Consider the following 17,807-nt stretch of genomic DNA (forward strand, 5'->3'; position numbering starts at 1 on the left):
GGGATAGGAAATTTTATTTTTAATTTTTAATCAAGCAACTTTGCTAAACACTGAATTTTTGAGCGGGCGAAAAAATTGGGAAAAAGCGATTGTATCAAGCGCGAGAAATTATTTTGTTGGATAGTTAAGTACGAGAGTTTTGACGGACGAAAATTATTGTTAGGGGGAAAGCCACGTGCATTCCCTTGTCCCTACGGTCCGCGAAACTGCAACTTCTCTGCTACGTGTACGTAAATTTCTCGCAAGCCGAAGGAAGCAACGGCATAAATCATGAGCGCACAAGCGTGGTTTTGCAACAGAAACAAAAGGAGGAGGTGGAAAAAAAGGAGGAGTCGGCGTGGTAGAGAGAAAGTCGGTTGGAAATTACAATATTCATTTCGATAAAAGGGAACGGTATACGATCGTGTATGCTACTCTCGGTGTCCGAGGGTAATTTATTATCTCGATGCCCGGAGAATTATCCCGCTTTTGCGCCGCGGACTCTTTCACTGCGGACAGCACGTCCGGTGCTGCAATAAATACTTCTATCATAACAGCCGGTGCAAAATACGCCAATGATGATCGTCCAATTAAGACCTGACATTACCGATAATTAGCGAAATCGTTATTTCGCGATAATTTGATTTAGGAAGTTCACGAAAATATCAGAGGGAAATGCTGACAATAATAAAGTCGAATATGTAGTAATCAAAGCTGTTACGTAAATCAGACAACGTAATTCTCAATAAAATTATTATAATATCATTAAAGAGTAAATATTCGTGTGACATTCGCTTGTTACACGCAAAATTTAAAACCGGTCAAGCTGTCAATTTTACTATTGGAAATCCATTATACTGCTCTACTTCTTGTCCCCATTAGAAGATATCTGTTTCTTTTTTCTCTGTCTCTGTTCTAAATCTATCTCTCGTTCATACAAAAAAGGTTCTCTTTTACAAGATTTACATTTTATACATACATTAATTTTTAACTCTTTACGCATACATTAACTTTTAACCCTTTGTGGACCGGTGACCCCGTTTGGGATCATCTCCTTTCATTTTATAAACTGTTCGTTCAATTTTTATGAAACTTCGCCTATGGGATAATTTTATAATGTTTTATTCGAATCTGAGATCAAAAATAAAAAATTCAAAGTGATAAATAAAATACGGCGAATAGAATTTTTAAAAATAATTGATCATAAAACTCGGTTTTAGAGAGTTTTTTAATTACGAAGTAACATCAAGTATCCAGTTTCGTTTTATTTGAAGCTCATCGATAATAAATACGTAAACAGTTAGTACTGCGATTTCTAAACTTGACTTTCAAACTCTGATTAATAATCGTAATCAGTGATTATAAACCTTGTGACTAGATTCTCCTTTATAGAGATTACTATCCTTTTGAAATTTGATATTTTTAAGCTATATTTTAATTCAGACCAGGAATCTTCTAACATCGAGTCTCATGGTAATCAGATTATTTTTTTAATTTTAATTTTAAAATTCTGAGATTCCAGAATTGAATTCAGTGACTCCGAAAACTTTTAGAAAGCAACATCTTCCATAAGTCACTTTATTTTAAAGCACCAGTCCTCAAAGTATTAAATAAGAAACGCGAATATATATATATATAATAATAAGACGAGATGATACATGTGTGATAAACACGCGTGCAAGTGAAAATATATCGACGGGAAAAGTTTGGTAAGAGAGGCGATTTAACCGATCCTAAAAGGGTTATTCTATTATTTTGAATTTTTGTTGTAAAACTGTTTTGTGAAACGAGTTGATATCGGATCGCACTGACGAATGGGCACGGAGGGGGAGTGCCTGCCCTCGGGCGGATCTGGTATCAAATATTATCCATTATTAAACACTACAGAGCTCGCGCGCGTGTAGCAGCGTGCGCCCGTCAATTTTTCAATATTTTTCTGGCTTCGAGCGCTTCGAACGGGCGTCACTCACCCCTGTACTGCATCAGTGTATCGGTATAAATTCGCACGTTACCTTTGATACACAACGCAACGTGATATCATTTATCCACCCGTGCGGATTTCCCATTGTTATGATGCGTGGAATTCTAAGGCTATCATTTTTAGGTAATAATTATGAACAGAATGTCGCACAACTAGGATATCATTTCAACATTATCACGTATTTCTCTCTCCCTCTCTATGTGGCTCTGTAGAATTTAATTAGAATAAAATTGTACCTAAAATGAGATATCGCCATTTATTTGCGCACACCGGAAACCTGATTTCATTTCTTAAAAACCTCTGGATTTTCAAGTATGTCTAAAACGCTCTGCCTCGTGTGCTCTCGAGCTACGATTCTCCTTACGAAAAATCATCGAAATGGCTAGGAGCGCATCCCGAATCCCGATCTTCTCCTTGGGCTCGTTTCAGCGCACGGTGAAGTAATACGCCGATATTTCGACGTACCTATTTCAGCGAAAAGAGGTAAGAGAGAATTTTTCTACGTCGAGGCTACGAGAGAAAGGGCCACCGCAAAATCGATCGTCAACGATCGAATCCCTCGATGGAGGAAACAGCGTACCTCTGTTTTTCCTACAAATTGAATTCGGCCCACGTTAAATATTATCGGTTATTAAAAGCGACGTCGTGTGCGCGCACGTATGTATGCATGTGTGTGCGATCTGTCGATATTTTTCTGCTCCATGAACACTCTCTTTGCGATTTTCCCTCTTTTTCCCCCCCTTTCCCTCTTTCTCTCTTCCTCTTCTTCCCTCCCTTTCTCTCTTTCTCCTTCTTTCAATCTCTTTCTCTCTCTTCGGCCTCTTCATCGTCTCCCACTTCCCCGTCCCGTCTTGCTTTGCCTGGGTTAATTCCGCAGGTTACTCGGTAGGGGAAGGTCGGTGGTGTCGGTTTCCAGATCATAGCCACGCAATATATAGATCTGGAGCGACATATCGATCGATATGGATGAGAGCGGAATAATAATTTGCACTGTTATTGCGAACCCATCCGGCGAAATCAAACTGGGCCGGCGCGTGCGCTCTCTTGTTCCCTCTTTCCCTGCAACCCCGTGTCAGAGAGTGTTCGGCTTCTCTCTTTTTCTCGTTTCTCTCTCTCTCTCTCTCTCTCTCTCTCTCTCTCTCTCTCTCTCTCTCTTCAGCTCTTCTTGTTCATTATCTCCACCCACCTCCACTCTCTATCTTCCTCTCTTTCTTCCATCCATTCTTTTGAAGGTAGAGTAAATGCTTTTATTGATTCCCTCCACTCTTTACCCCTCTTTTTTTTGCATCGGCCGGCCTCTACACGTACACACTTTAGGCACGCGCTTTGTTTGGCGGATGAGTGGAACAGCTACGAATATGCGAATGACAAGTGGCAATCGATTGGAACTCATCATCTTCTCGGCGCGGCGGCGCCCAGCTCGTCGATGCCTCCAAAGACGCTTCGCGTCGATAGAAAAATACTGCCGACGTGTACTTGCTTCGCCGTAATGGCTTCATCATCGTAGACGTAATGATATTCTCAAGACAACGGCAAGCGAGAGACAATCCCGCATAATCTCACGTGATGTATTTGATTTCGCTTAACGTCTCGACCCAACTATAAACATCGACCTTTTTCATGTGACATAACACGCAATAAATTAAAAAAAAAAATATATTTTTAAGTTACTTCATTCATATACATTTGTCAGTTTCCATTTGTAATATTCATCATGTAATTTATTTAGTTCTTTTCTTTCGCGTTCGTGTATCCGCGCGTAAAAGTGGTTTCGTTTCGCTGGCAAAAGATTGATAAATAATTAATAAATTTCGCAAATAATTCCGTACATAACTTCGACGTTATTCTTGAGAGACTTGTCGACGGAACAAGAACGGAAGGAAAGAGCGCTCTGCTGTGCGGCGAGCGAGATGAGCAATCCTGGCCGACGTCAAGGAAACACGGGAAAAGTATGGTTTACTTCAAAAACTTTTTACCGATAGTATAGCCAGCGGGCACTTTAAATAATCCTTCTGCACGCGGATATTAAATTTCTTACCGTGGCTCGCGGTAAGCGTGGCCGGGTGCTGTGGTAGTCCGTTTAAACGGTACACTTTGTCCACAAGACCGGATTGCTGTGGTATTACATTATATACATATGTATATGTACGTATACGTATGTAGTATGTATGTATCCTGTGGTTCTGTGGTCATTTAAACTCTAATTGCGAGTAAGAAAGCCTTAAGGCTAACGATTTTTTTACGTAGGCGTTATTTTACGCTCTGAAAAGAGCTCTCGATAGCTCGCGTGTCGATTGTGTTTGAGATTAGTTTCGTTGTGGTTTTCGAAAGAAAAAAAGGGAATAGCAAATGTAACAAATTGCAAAATGTTGTAGAAAGCGAGGGGAAAATTTTCATTAAAAAAATCGTTCATGAGAGTGTAAAGATGAGAATTCGTCTAATTAAAGCCGAGTGACCGACGACCATGCAAGTTTGAACTCTCGATTGGCCCCTTCTCTACGAGTTTCGTCATTAGCGGATTTACGAAGTGTTTCTCGAGAGCCACGCCAATATTGAATATTAACGGAAACTCTCGTAAAAATTCTCAGAGTTGGCAAAGTGGTTTTGTGTTGTCGCTCGTTCTTCGGGTATGCACGGGATGTTAGCAACGCTCGCTGTCTACAAATAACGGCGGAACTTTGAATTTTAATGCGCCGTGGCGATGTCGCAACATCAGACATCACTCTAAAGGGCACAGTATTTTCGCAAGATTAATTGCGACGGCCGATAAAGCCGCCGTTTCCTCTTATCGTAAAATTAAATGTCACTGGAAATGGAAGCCGTTTTTTATATTCCGTTTCTTGTAGCCAGTACTCAAATAATTAATAGATGCTATCAACTTGAATTAAATTTATTTTTTAATGCCTATTATACGTTTACATATGTATGGACATATTTAATAAAATATTCAATCTATTGCAGAAAAAATTATACAATACTGTTAAAATATTTAATTAATTCTTACTCTTTAATCAACTTTATAGCTTTTTAGGATCAAATAATTAGATTTCTTATTGTCTTGATTAGCTTTTATAAGTTGATTATATACGTTCTTATATTATATGTATAAGAATTCTATAAAAATCGGATAAGAATCAATTAATCGAGATATCCGTTAAAATCGGTCGACTTATTTGAATAATCTGAGCTATTAAATGGTTATTCAGCAAAATACAAATTCTATATTTCCAAAAATATCTTCATTTGCACGATAAGTGCATGACGAGAATTGTACAAACGCAAAGTACAAATGCGAGGGAAATGATCTCTCATGAAAAAAATATGAGACAAAATTGCGGAATAAAATATTTTTATAAGAGGCGCCGCGTCTCCGTGAAAGAACCGGCTGTCATGTATACGTTCATTTAGATAAGTGAGATACGCTAGTCGTGTCACGGGAGTTGGGGAGAGACTCTGAACCATCTTTCTGAAATTACCCTACGTACACGGGTAATGCATACAGGACCGACATTGTAATTGCAGAGTTGGAAGGGACATTCATCGCGTACATTACGCGTTTCATGTGGATGTCTGATTATGATTATTAATCTGATAACGCAAAACGTATTCATCCTCCATGTATATACAAGATAAGATGGGAATCGGATACATTGCAATGGAAATGCAAGTTTCAATATTAATTGTTAATTTATATATGTTAAAGTCCAATGCTCTCTTGAAGTATACAGTTATTTCTTGTTTATCCTAGATTTCTAAATAAAATACTGACGAGCCAAAAATAACAGTCTAAAATTGTCTAAAAACGGTCGAAAATGTTTGAAACTACAATCTCTAGTGTTGGATCGGCTGTAAATGAAGGTAACGAGAAATCTAATTGGTCGACATCCCAGAAAGCTAAAACAGCGAAAGAGTAAAAATTGAAAATCTTTTAAAATAATATTGTATAAATTATTTCAGTAAAGGAAGATCGAATGTTTTATTAAATCACAAACTTTTAAACACTTCACAAAAATTGGTTAAAGGCATCGAATTTTTTCGTTATTACTTTTTCTTCGACATTTCGAAGATGTATCGTCTGATCGTACCAGTTTTTCCGGGACACCCTGTATACCCGCTGAATCGGTACAAATCGCTCTTTGAGAGGACCCTCAGAGAAAATTATTTGCGTCGAATCGCTCGATGCTACCCTTTTCCACCCCTCCGGTATCGATGTCGAAACGCAGCCCGCAAAAATAATCCAGCCTAGGGCAGGTAGCGTTTGTACGAGCGCGACGTTTCTCTTTCCAGCGTTACGCTCGGACAGAAATATAGTCGATCCGGCAGCTATTTTCTCTGCGGTCCGGCTACAGCCGACAAACAGCCGGGGAGCTACAGCTTCCCCGGATTTTCTCCCGCTCTTTGCGAACGCAACGTGCCGATGTGGCACGAAGATCTTCGAAATGCAGGCGGGCGCGCGCCATTAATTACGGCGTATCCAATTATTCTTCGTTACTCGGATGATATATCGGCCAACCGATCCCCATTTTGTTATATCGCGCGTCGAAGCCCGACGCGCGTATCCACCGCGCGATACACGTTACGCTGCGGGAATATAATCCCTCCTCCATAACAATTATATAACAATGCTAATGCCGTAACAATGGGCGCGATAACGAGGAATAGCCTCGCGTGGAATATCGCTCGACGCGCTCTCGCGTACACGGGGGTGTCATATGCTGCGCGAGAAGAAATTCATGAAATGGACTTAAAATTTTAATACACTGTAACTCGTATAAATTAAACGGGATAGAAAAATTTTGCACTTTTTCCTCCCAAAGAATAAAGATTTTTCTGTAATTCTTCTCTTTTCTCCCTTTTCTCTTTCTATTCTTATTTTAATGCAAACCTAAAGCTAGAAATACATTATGTGTTCAGATGGAAAAAATAATTTTGCTAAGTATCAAAAAAATTAGCTTGACACAGATTTCATAATAACATTGTTTAGACAATCAAACTAATTATGTACAGGATTGTTACTTTAAAATTCGTTTCTTCCCTCGTTTTCCAGACAAAATTTCACTGTTTTTCTTGACTTTCAATAATATTTTGAAATTATTTGCATTTTCGTACTGATTTAGAAATTTAATTTTTTTTTTATTCAAATTTAACATAGCAATATAAATTACTATTAATGTTGCTGATACTGTTTGCATTTTTAATTGTTAAGTTGATATAGTATATTCTAAAACTGCATATGTGTGTAAGTACTTATATTAAACTTCTTCAAAGGCAAGAATTTTAGTTTTCCAGAAAATTTTATAAATTTTAAAAATTTTCTTAATTTTTTTCCTGATGTCCTTGATCGTTTTCAATTTCTCTGATAATTCCCTGATTTCCAGTTTCGTGAGCGTCCTACATACAGACAACCCTGTATGTAGGACGCTCAAACTGATTGCTAGACCGTTAAAACTTTTTCTAACGTTGTCATCAATGCTTAAGCATTCTATATAATTATTTTGACGATTCAATAAAATTATTTTCAGATCTACATCTAGTTAAATTTTTAGACACTTCACGGCCAAACCGATCTTTCCATATATGTTATTATCTTTATTATTACGTTTCTATGGCGCCCTATATATGTACCAGACGCAAATCGAACCAACGTCGCCACGAACTTGTTAATTGCGGACTACTGTCTGATCAACGGACGGCATAATGCCGAATCATTGAGATGCGGCAAGGGCGCTAGACGATAGTCTAACCGCGTAGGCGACGTCGGAACAAGACCACTTTACAGCCGTGACTAAGCAGAATCGAGAAGCCAAGACGGGGTTACGTCGATTACTTCATTAATTAGCCTGGCCAAAGGTATTCTCGGTCTCTGTCTCCATCTCCCTCTCTTTTCCTCTCTCTCTCTCTCTCTCTCTCTCTCTCTCTCTCTCTCTCTTCCTATCTTTCCCTATGCTCGGATCGACGTCTAATCCACTCCTGCGGGATTACGCTGACACCCATAGACTTTCCGCTTTTTGCCAGAAAATGTGATACCGCGACACGTCATCTTACTTGTCGCAGGGATCTTCTTGCCGGGCCAGGCCTTGGGAAATGTTTTGCAGCGTCCGGCGGATAATCGATTTTCCGTGGTCGTTTACTCTCTGATGCTTTCAGTCTAACGTGTGAGTTTTCTGATATAACGTTACATCTTTAGCTAATATCTGTAAGATATCACACTTTCTTTTTTCACAGATGACAAATCGTACTTAATTGGTAACAATTGTCCTAAACAAATTGCTCCAAGTAATTAATCTAATTAATCTATCTAGATTACCTCGCGAATATCTAAGCAACAACTTCTACTATTAGTATAAGTCTTTATATACTCGTTTCTATTAATGTAGTTTAATTTCAATCTTGATTCAACTAAAGCTGGAATCAAACTACGCATTGAAGATTGAGATTGAAGATTGAAGATTGAAATTTGACTAATAAGGAAAAAGAAATTTTAGTTCCTTTGATATTGACTGGTCAAATTTCATTCTTTCAATCTTCAATCTCAATCTTCAATGCGTAGTCTGATATTTAATTTCTTATCTTTTTCTAGTTCTAAGAATTAGAAAAAGAATGAAGAGTAAGTTAAACCAAAAAATTGAAGTTAATCTGAAGTAGGAACGGGCATTAGATATTTAGACATTTTTTTATTACAATAATTGTACAAAATATCTGTAACACTATCGCGTCTAATATTCAACAGAATATACAAGCGAATATGTAAAAGATGATTTAACGCCTTGTTCTCGATTGTGAAGCTTATTCCCCAGATAGATAAAGATCGCCATTGTCGACCGATCTCTCCGACACAGATTGCGATTCGCAAGTTTCGAGACATCCTACGGATTTAAAGCTTTTGCGGCGGGATTAAAGGTTACCCAGGGGTTAAGGGTCGAACGGCAGAACCGAGTGCTACCCTCGTTGCATTAATTCAACACGACTACCTCAGATACTGTGCGCCGTACGATACAACCATAACAACGTGTAACACGTTATTTTATTTCGTAAAATTTTCAAACGATAAATCTAAAATGCGTTTTTACGCTTTAACTGCCTGCTTAATAAATTGTATCCTCGTAACGATGATAAGAGAGAATCTTTTCGTCATTTCGAGCATGAAAGGGTTCCTCCAGTTTCTCTTCCGCTCGCTATTTTTTTATTTCGATAATTAAATTTCTCTTCTGCATTGTCTACGATCAAAGCTTTCAACCTGTTTTGTCTGTTAAAGGAATAATAAAAGCGGAGCACTTTTAATTTATATAATATATAAAAAATCAAAATAAAACATTTTCTTGGCTAGGACTATTACATACCGATAATTATTGTTTTGCAAAACATCATGAACATGAGATGCATTAATTTTTGCATAAATATGATTACTTACGGAATTCTCGCTATCAAAATATAGGGTAACTGTCCCAATTACTGTGCCTGTCCTTATTAGTGTGCTTTTGTATTTCGATAAGTCAAAAAGAAAACTAATACAATAAATAAATAAAAATATTTTTTTTTTAAGTTAAATTATTAATGCATACACACGATATCAAAGATAATATTTTATTTTTTAAGTATTAAAGTATTTTAAATATTTTTCGAAAGATATGAGGAATTTATGAATATGTGAATCCAATAATACGTACCACAAGATTTAAAACTTGTCCCTATTAATGTGCCCTGTATTGGTGCTGAGAACGTTGTGTTATGAGTGTACTTTGAAATAAATATAATTAAAATAATGATTTATGTAATATTAACATTTACACAAAACAATTAGCTTAAATTTATTACCTGTTTTAGTAACTAACATATATGTTAAAATGAGTCAAATATGGATAGACACACAAATTGGGGGCACATTAATAGGGCTATCGCTGCTTAGAGGATTCACTAATAGGGACAAAAACATGTTTTCTATTTTTGTCAAAAGCATTATAAAATATTAAAATTTTTTTAAATTAAAGAAATATTATAAGAAAAAGAAGTAGTTGAAAAACCGATATTGATTGCAAACAGATAAAATTAAGCTACAATATTTAATAATTAATTCAGTAATAAGCAAATTGGCTAAAAGACACATTAATAGGGACAATTATCCTACATCTTGATATGCAAATAAGTTCTTCTTTCTAATTTACTCCTACATCGAAAAACTCGATGTGAATACAAAAAAAATTAGATTTCATTTTCTGAGAAAATACGTAAAGCATATTTCAAACTTAAATATTGTATAAATAAATAACGTGATAATAAATTACGTCACGTTTGATGCTGCGAACGAAATTTACATTCGCTCGTACATTATACGAAACATTGCTCCAGGTTTTCCCGTATGCATGTTTATCCCGATAATCGCATCGCGTCACGTCGCGTTGCCCTACGTTGCTTATCCCCCGAAAGCTGCCGCAATCTGGATCAAAGCCGTTGCTACAGGAACGTGCAGACCGGCTCGAGGAGCAATCCTTCTCGCCGAACTGACGGGCGAACGTACGAGATTTTCTCGCCTAGCTGTATTCTTCTATCCCGATTGTGTTCAACATCCGTCTCTTTTTTCCTTAGCAGCGAAAACGGAAGGGTGATCCGGTCAGAATTCCAGGCAAAAAATCGGGTTCATTGCGACCGACCATTCCGAAATCCACGTTTTATTCAGTCGCGGATTGCCTCTGCGAAAATCGGGTCCGATCTAATTTCGTACGCGCGACCTCAACGAGGAAGCTCTATCTCCTGCAGTTGATGGCACGATTTCGTATCTGGCTGATCTCTATCCTCCCTGGCTCCGAGTGTGAATTCCGACTGGCGCATTTCTCGACCGTTAAGTGTCGGAAAACAGAATTACGAGGTCTGGGAATATTTTTCAAGTACTCGCGACAACGTTCTTTCAACGACCCCTATCTCCGTTGGTGGTCGTGTTAAGTTACTGCTCACATTAAGCTGTTCTCTTAAAATTTATCACTTATTCGATATTTTGATGTCTTAATAGAGTAGGGCGATGCTATTCCGTCGGTTGCAACATTAAAGTAATATGAAAATGTACAACGGTATAAACAATATCTCTTTACAGTGACATGCTTACAACTATATTAAACAATCATGATGGTTTCTTAATAGTACAAGCATAAGTCTTAAATATTCAATGCTGTTCAGAAACAAACATTATCTAATTAAATGTGAAAGTTCCTATATTCGGTCAAAGCAGGATCTTAATGTTTAAATATTTCTTGTGAATTTCGTGTGAATTTATATATACATAGGGGGTATCTGATTCTGTGCTGATATTGTGCGCCGAAATCATTTTCGGTCTTGAAAAAATACCATGAACAGAACCAGAATGCTAACATCACTTTATTAAATTAACAAGTAATTTAATAATTATTTTTTTATGTTACTAAGCATCTTTTATAAGAATATTAATATAATCAGATGTTAATGAGAATCTTAAAATTCATTTTCATATAATCAACCAGGATTTAAACCTGGAACTTCCGATTTTCCAGGACGAGCGTCATATCGCTTCGATGAATATTATCGCGAGAAATGGACGAAAAGCTTTAACCTTATAATTGCATCCTAGTATAATTGAATTACAATAAAAATAAAGATGACATAAATGTCACACTGGCATTATATTTATAAGAATCGTTTTCTTTTTCATCAAGAATCGTTTTAAAAAGGTTCCTATTCGGCAAGGAATATATTCTTACATTCGTATTTCTTCGGCGGCGAAAGATAAATTGTCTTACGTATCGCTTTGCTCGTTTTAAATTCAGCACGATGCATTCCGTCCATGAGGAGTTCCCCTTTTCCGCTTTAGCTTTCCTTGCCGCAGTTCTTAACTATGATGTCCGGATAAAAACGCAAGACACGAAAATGGCTATAAAATGGAATTTGATACGGAAGCATGGAAGGAACTTGGCTTCTCACTCCGCTTTTGTTCTCACAAAATACCCCCACCCACTCGCAATTACACTTGCGCAAAATACGCTGACTATTATTCCATGATAAAGCAAACGTGTTTTCTCGAGTGTCATCCTGCGGACATTATTTCGCAACGTGGCATCCTTTCCCTCTGCAAAATATCATTTGTTTTGTTTGCGAGAGCACTCGCAAAAATCTGCGTATTTCACGCGCAGGAGAGAAAGTGAGAGGAAGAGAGAGAGAGAGAGAGAGAGAGAGAGAGAGAGAGAGAGAGAGAGAGAGAGCGCGCTCGTTTTACAACCAAATCCAGCGATTTCTCAGCGGGAAAACTCTGATAATTTCTGTCGTCATAAAATACATTTTCTCTACATACAACATATTATTCATAAAAATTTTTAGAACGCTCGTAAAACACGTATATATATATATATAGTCGCTGAAAATGATAATATTCATCGGCAATCTCGTTACGCACGTCGAGTTTCTAATGATCCACCCTCGTTTGAGAATTCCGCGTGACGTTCATCGATAATTGTAGCAATTATAATTAGAACGTTTCCCCGGATCGTCGTCCTCCCCGAATATGACGCCGTTTGCGGCGCGGGAGGGATAACTGGTGGCGTGGGCCGGATAAAATCCATTTTGCGTAATCCGTCATGTCCGCATTTATCCGTCATTAATTCAGCTGCGATTTTAATTGACAGAACAGCTACTACGCCCGCTCGCCCGCGGCTTGCACAGTGTTTATATTATCGATTTTGCAGTACGTCCACCGACCACCGACCAGGCGATGAGCGCGGCTCACTCGCGTCTATCTACTCGCGATTGATGCAATGATAACTACGTCTGTCTGCGCTGATAAACCGGAGAATGTGGATCGTTAAAGCGAGGCAAGCGAGATTGTACACGAAATTTTCGAAAATTCGGGTAGCATCAGATTGTAATATAATCATGCCAGGAACAATACACGGGCCATTCAAAATCTCATTTTAAGGCATTTTAAGGTTTAGATACCTGGATAATGAAAATCTTTTAGACCTCGCGGAATCTTTTATTTAATAATATTCTCCAGAACTGTCAGTCTGGAGAAACTTTCTCTTGCTAAAACTACTTTTACACGAATCTCAAGCTGTCTTTCAGAGACATGCGATTTTAATTTAAAGTTATTTTTTTCTACTATTTTTAGATTTTAATTAACAGAGCGTGTGTTCGAGAATTAATACAGAGACTTCGAAAAATATTAAAAATAAAATTCTTCCTAACTGTACATCTAGTAAATCCCTTTTTTTGAGAATCTAATAGATTCTTTTTATAACCACGTATCATGGCAAATGTACTGTTAATTCTGTCGATCGCCATCGACGAGCGAATTACCTTCATTATTATATCGCCGTCGGGGATTTTACGATATTTTCCTCCGCTATATAATATGACGGTTTAATCAGCACAGCATCGCGCGTGTCACGTACAGGGTGACTCAAACACTTAATACGAAACGATCGATCAGCCACTTCGTATTCTTTTTGATTCGAAAAGTAATATTAGAACAATGAGTTGGAAGATCGCCCGCGTTTGTTACACAAAGCAAATGATAGATCGCGACTCGTTAAGTTCTCTCTTCTCTTTTTCTCTTCACCAGAAATTTCGAGATTTTTTTTGGCAAAACGAAAGTGCAATGTTCCATAATGTAAGCCTCATGTTTATGTTTATGACAATTTTCTCGCATTAGCAAACTCGTGTTCGCAGCACGAGAGCAGCGCTTGAAATATCGAGGACAAATGCGCATCGACGACAATAACTTTAGAATCCACTTGGCGCGACTCAGCGTGCCCATCCTGATCTCCCGAAGTTTATGAACTTCCCGTAATCGAGCGAAACGTCCCGTAATCGAGTGAACGGTACGAAAAGTTCTTTATCACGCAACCGAAATCTCCTTTTCGATTTTAAATAACGTACTTTTCGCGTAAAGTTAATGGCATTTAAAAATTCAAGACTCACATTCGCGCTTAATCCGCCTCATCGGTCGGCGACCGGAGGGTTAATGCCGCTCTCAAAAGCGCCGCATTAAATGTTTATTGTTCGTCTACTCAAAGGCCACTAGTCGTACGGCTAGTTTCACGAGGTTAACCTAGCGGGAAGCCAGTGACGGTACCACAGAGAAGGTAGGCTAAAACCGGAGTCTAGTTTCGTTCGGTAGTGGCCGCCGTCCGTCCCGGCAAGTGTCCATCCCTTCTGAATATTTTAGGAAGTACACGCGCGCGTATCCCACCTCATCTCTCGCTACATTATAGGGCTCGAAGCCTCCGGTGGTTCTGGACGAGCATGTACATCCTGGAGTAAAGATACACCCGCGATTAAATTCGTATGTGCGTCTAGGGAAACTGTAACTCGGGAAAATTGTACATAGAGAGCAGAGCTGGAAAGCACATGGGCATCAAAGAGCGTGTCGCAAAAATCTGCAAATTTGCAGATTTCCTCGTGTTGATATTTACTTGCAAAATTCGACAAGATCGCGCTTCCAAAATTGCTCTCTAGCTAATCAAATTTCTCTTCATGCGTGGACTGTTCTAGAATACGCGATTATTTAGGAATTGAATTCTTTCTCCTCGATTTAGAATAGATTTTACAATCGTACATGGAAGAGATAGTTTTACTGTAATATTTAAAAATTTATAGCTATTATATAAATACAGATCTGAAAATAATTTCGTTATATCATCAAAATAATTACATATGACGCTCAAACTAGTTGCTAGAATGTCAAAACTTTTGGCAGCGTTGTTCATAAATACTTATTGTGCTTGAGATTCCTACGTAATTATTCTGATGGTCCAATACAATTATTTTTAGATGTGTATCTAGCTAGATTTTTAGATACTTGAGTAAAAATCATTCTTTTCATTGAGAAAAATGTTTGGTATTTGTCATTATATGTGTTTTCTATAGCTGAACTACACTTTTGGAAAAAGTAAAATAGATATGTTTGATGTTCGGCGAAAGCGAGAGAGTTTTAATGCAATCTAATGCAGAAATAAGAAACATCTTTTAATTGCAGAGTAAAATAATTATAGGAGCTCTATTTTTATAATTATTATTGCTACAGTATTTATAATAATAATTATATTTATAATTCTATCAAAAAAATATTTAGTTGTCTCAAATAATGATAATAAATTATAGTTAAATTATATAGAAATTGCAACTACTTTTTTTTTTATTGTGATTCCATTCATGATAGTTCGGGACTTTTACGTCCGCTTTTTGTATAATGACTTTTCTCATTTCTAAAATATAGAGATTCTGCAAATTGAGGAATGCTTACATCAGTTTATCCGGCAAATCATGTTCGGCGGCCAGTCGCAGATCCTCCAGCGCAAAATAGTACTCTTTGAGAGCTATAAAGATCTCAGCTCTTCCCAGCAGCGCCAGGGACAACGAAAGACCCTGATCAACGTTCTTGTTTCCACCTGAAACAGATATTGTCAATATCGTGTGATTTAGAAAAATATCGCTACTTGGCTTCGAGACCCGTTTATCGATCGACCGTCGCGTACGCGAACAATTTATCGACACAAAGTCAATGAAGACATGAAAGCATGAGCTTTTCGACCGACTGACGTATGCTGCCAGAATGTGCGCGGTGAGTAAGATTCAAGTATTTATTCTACTTGTTATGTGGATCTGGCGGGATGCCAGAGCAAATGCAATCGACTTGTCGATGCATATTTTAAATCTACACGCGCGCGCATTAGAATTCATAGAAGTATTAAAATATTCATTTGATACAAGAAAGAATCGGATGGAACTCGTATGTCGTGTAGATACATCAACAAATAACCTTTAATTCCCCAAGCACAAATTATTGCTTTAATATCTAAATTAATTAGCAATTAATAATTAAATCAAATAAATAGCAATTACATTATTTGTGGTAAATAATAATTATATATGATTTAATTAAACATTCGTAGCGTCACATCCTGATTATTGAAACAATATTAAGTGCATTTATTTTCTGTTAGCACAGAATTAAATTCAACAATTGTTGGCTAGTGATCTATTTTAATAACCGTATCTAAAAATTTTACATTTTACATTATTAAATTCATAATGTCAAATTAAACTCAATTTGAGTTAATAATTATTTCTATAGGTCGCCATTGCTTACCGAATGTTTCATTAATTTAACTTAAATTTAGCTTATTATGTAATGAATGTACATGTTAATATGGACGTTATTAATATGGACTATGAAACTAATCACAGAATTACTTAACATTTTGACACACATATAGATAACGATAATAAACTGTTATTAACTGTTTTAACTCTAGGGAGTTATTACTCTTATTCCTTTGATATCTAACAGTGTATAAGTTTAAATAAATTTATCTCGGTCGGATAATGGATTTTCTACCACATTTGTAGTGACCTGGTTGAGGGGCGCGCAAGACAGCCTGGCTGAACAGCAAAAGGGCCTTGTTGTGTTCGCCGACGGCGGCGAGCTGGTATCCTTCGAGTCGCCTGCGTTTGGAAATCTCGGCATCCTTGTCTCTGAAAAGGAGCTTCACCTTTGCGAGCGTGTCAGTCACGACGTCTTTTACTTTCGCGTCGGTGAAGATCGCCCTAACCCGTCCCTCGTTGCCATCGATCCGGCCGAATATCCTCGACGTCCAGGTATCGCCCGCGGTTTGCATCACGTGCCCACTAAAATCGTGGAAGAATCCCTTCTTGCCGGAGCGTAGGGTCTCCGACGAGCAGAGGGTCCTGTAAAATTCATCCTGATCCTGCATTCTTGCTTACGGAAGGACGGACGGCGTGCCGCGTCCCGTGGAAGTCCTTTGTGCGCCGCGTTCTTCCTTCTCCTCGACCCTCTCCTGCGCTCCGTTAACGAGATCCCGTGTATGCGAGTGTAATTCGTCTTTAGACTGGCTGAAATACAGCCCGTCCGTTTTTATATCGCAGATTAGTGTACCCACTTAGTCTGTTACGATTGCATCGCTTACACAAGTCGACTCCTTTTTCCTTCCATTCTACTCTATTTTATTTTTAAGATAAAGTTTTATATAATACATATATACAGTTATATGTATATATCTTCTGAAAACTTATTACTCCTCTTTAACCTGTCTTTTTGCAGACGTCCTTTTTGTACGCGCAAGAGAATTTATCTTTTAAGATTTTTATCTTAATTTACCTCTCAGTTATTACGCTTTTATTCGGTATCCCAGTTTTCTTAATATTTTCCAGCTAATTATATTTTGATTAAATTTCCTTGCATATTTCTACTTTTGTCAGAGATGAATTTCTCCGAAATACAATCAATTTCTTTCTTTGTTTCTCTACTTCTTTATGCGCTGCAATTGTCGATGTACCAACTAGAAGCTCGCTTCGTTACTCTCGATGTTCCATCGTTCCTCTCGACCGATCCTTTTGAATATTACAGATGCTACGTGTTTTGGCATTTCGTATCTGCCATCGAATGCGCGCGCGACTCCGTTTTGCAAACTCTTGGAATTAAGAAAAGCAGACGACGTAATTTGCTGAAAGTAACTACCAGAATGTACGGGTTGTCCTAAAACTGACAGTAAATATTTTAAAGGCAGATTCTTTGTGTAACATTTTAAGACAAAAAGTTTAATACAACGATGCCGAGCATATTTTAAATGGAAAGAATTTAAAAATGATGAAAATGACAGGGTTAGAACTTCGCGTGTTCAGAAATGGCAAGATAGTCAGTGTGAGGGTGTTTCATGCTTTTAACAAAATTCAGCATCTTCACATTGATCATCTTGCTAGAGATTCTCTAAGAATCTAGACATGAGAAAAACTTTTGGTTGATCCGATATGTGTTAACAGCTATGAAAAAGAGAGAGAGAGAGAGAGAGAGAGAGAGAGAGAGAGAGAG

General features: G+C 37.7%; 1 protein-coding gene across 5 annotated transcripts in view; it reads right to left on the reverse strand.

Annotated features, from left to right (window-relative positions):
• The window catches only part of LOC108750934 (SET and MYND domain-containing protein 4-like), a 44,001-nt gene that overhangs the window by 24,307 nt on the left and 1,887 nt on the right, over nt 1–17,807 (reverse strand). Inside the window, exons 2-3 of one of the 5 annotated variants that reach the window (XM_018490828.1) lie at nt 16,317–16,831; nt 15,222–15,366 (exon numbers count right to left, since the gene is read on the reverse strand). In XM_018490828.1, coding sequence (XP_018346330.1) covers nt 15,222–15,366; nt 16,317–16,692 — 521 coding nt within the window. In that variant the 5' untranslated portion in view covers nt 16,693–16,831. Of the gene's footprint in view, nt 1–15,221; nt 15,367–16,316; nt 17,737–17,807 lie in introns of those variants that run through there. The other 4 variants (XM_018490819.1, XM_018490813.1, XM_018490834.1 and 1 more) reach the window with 4 other exon arrangements.

This window comes from Trachymyrmex septentrionalis, unplaced genomic scaffold (assembly GCF_001594115.1).
Source record: "Trachymyrmex septentrionalis isolate Tsep2-gDNA-1 unplaced genomic scaffold, Tsep1.0 scaffold11, whole genome shotgun sequence".
In the NCBI taxonomy this organism is placed as follows: domain Eukaryota; kingdom Metazoa; phylum Arthropoda; class Insecta; order Hymenoptera; family Formicidae; genus Trachymyrmex; species Trachymyrmex septentrionalis.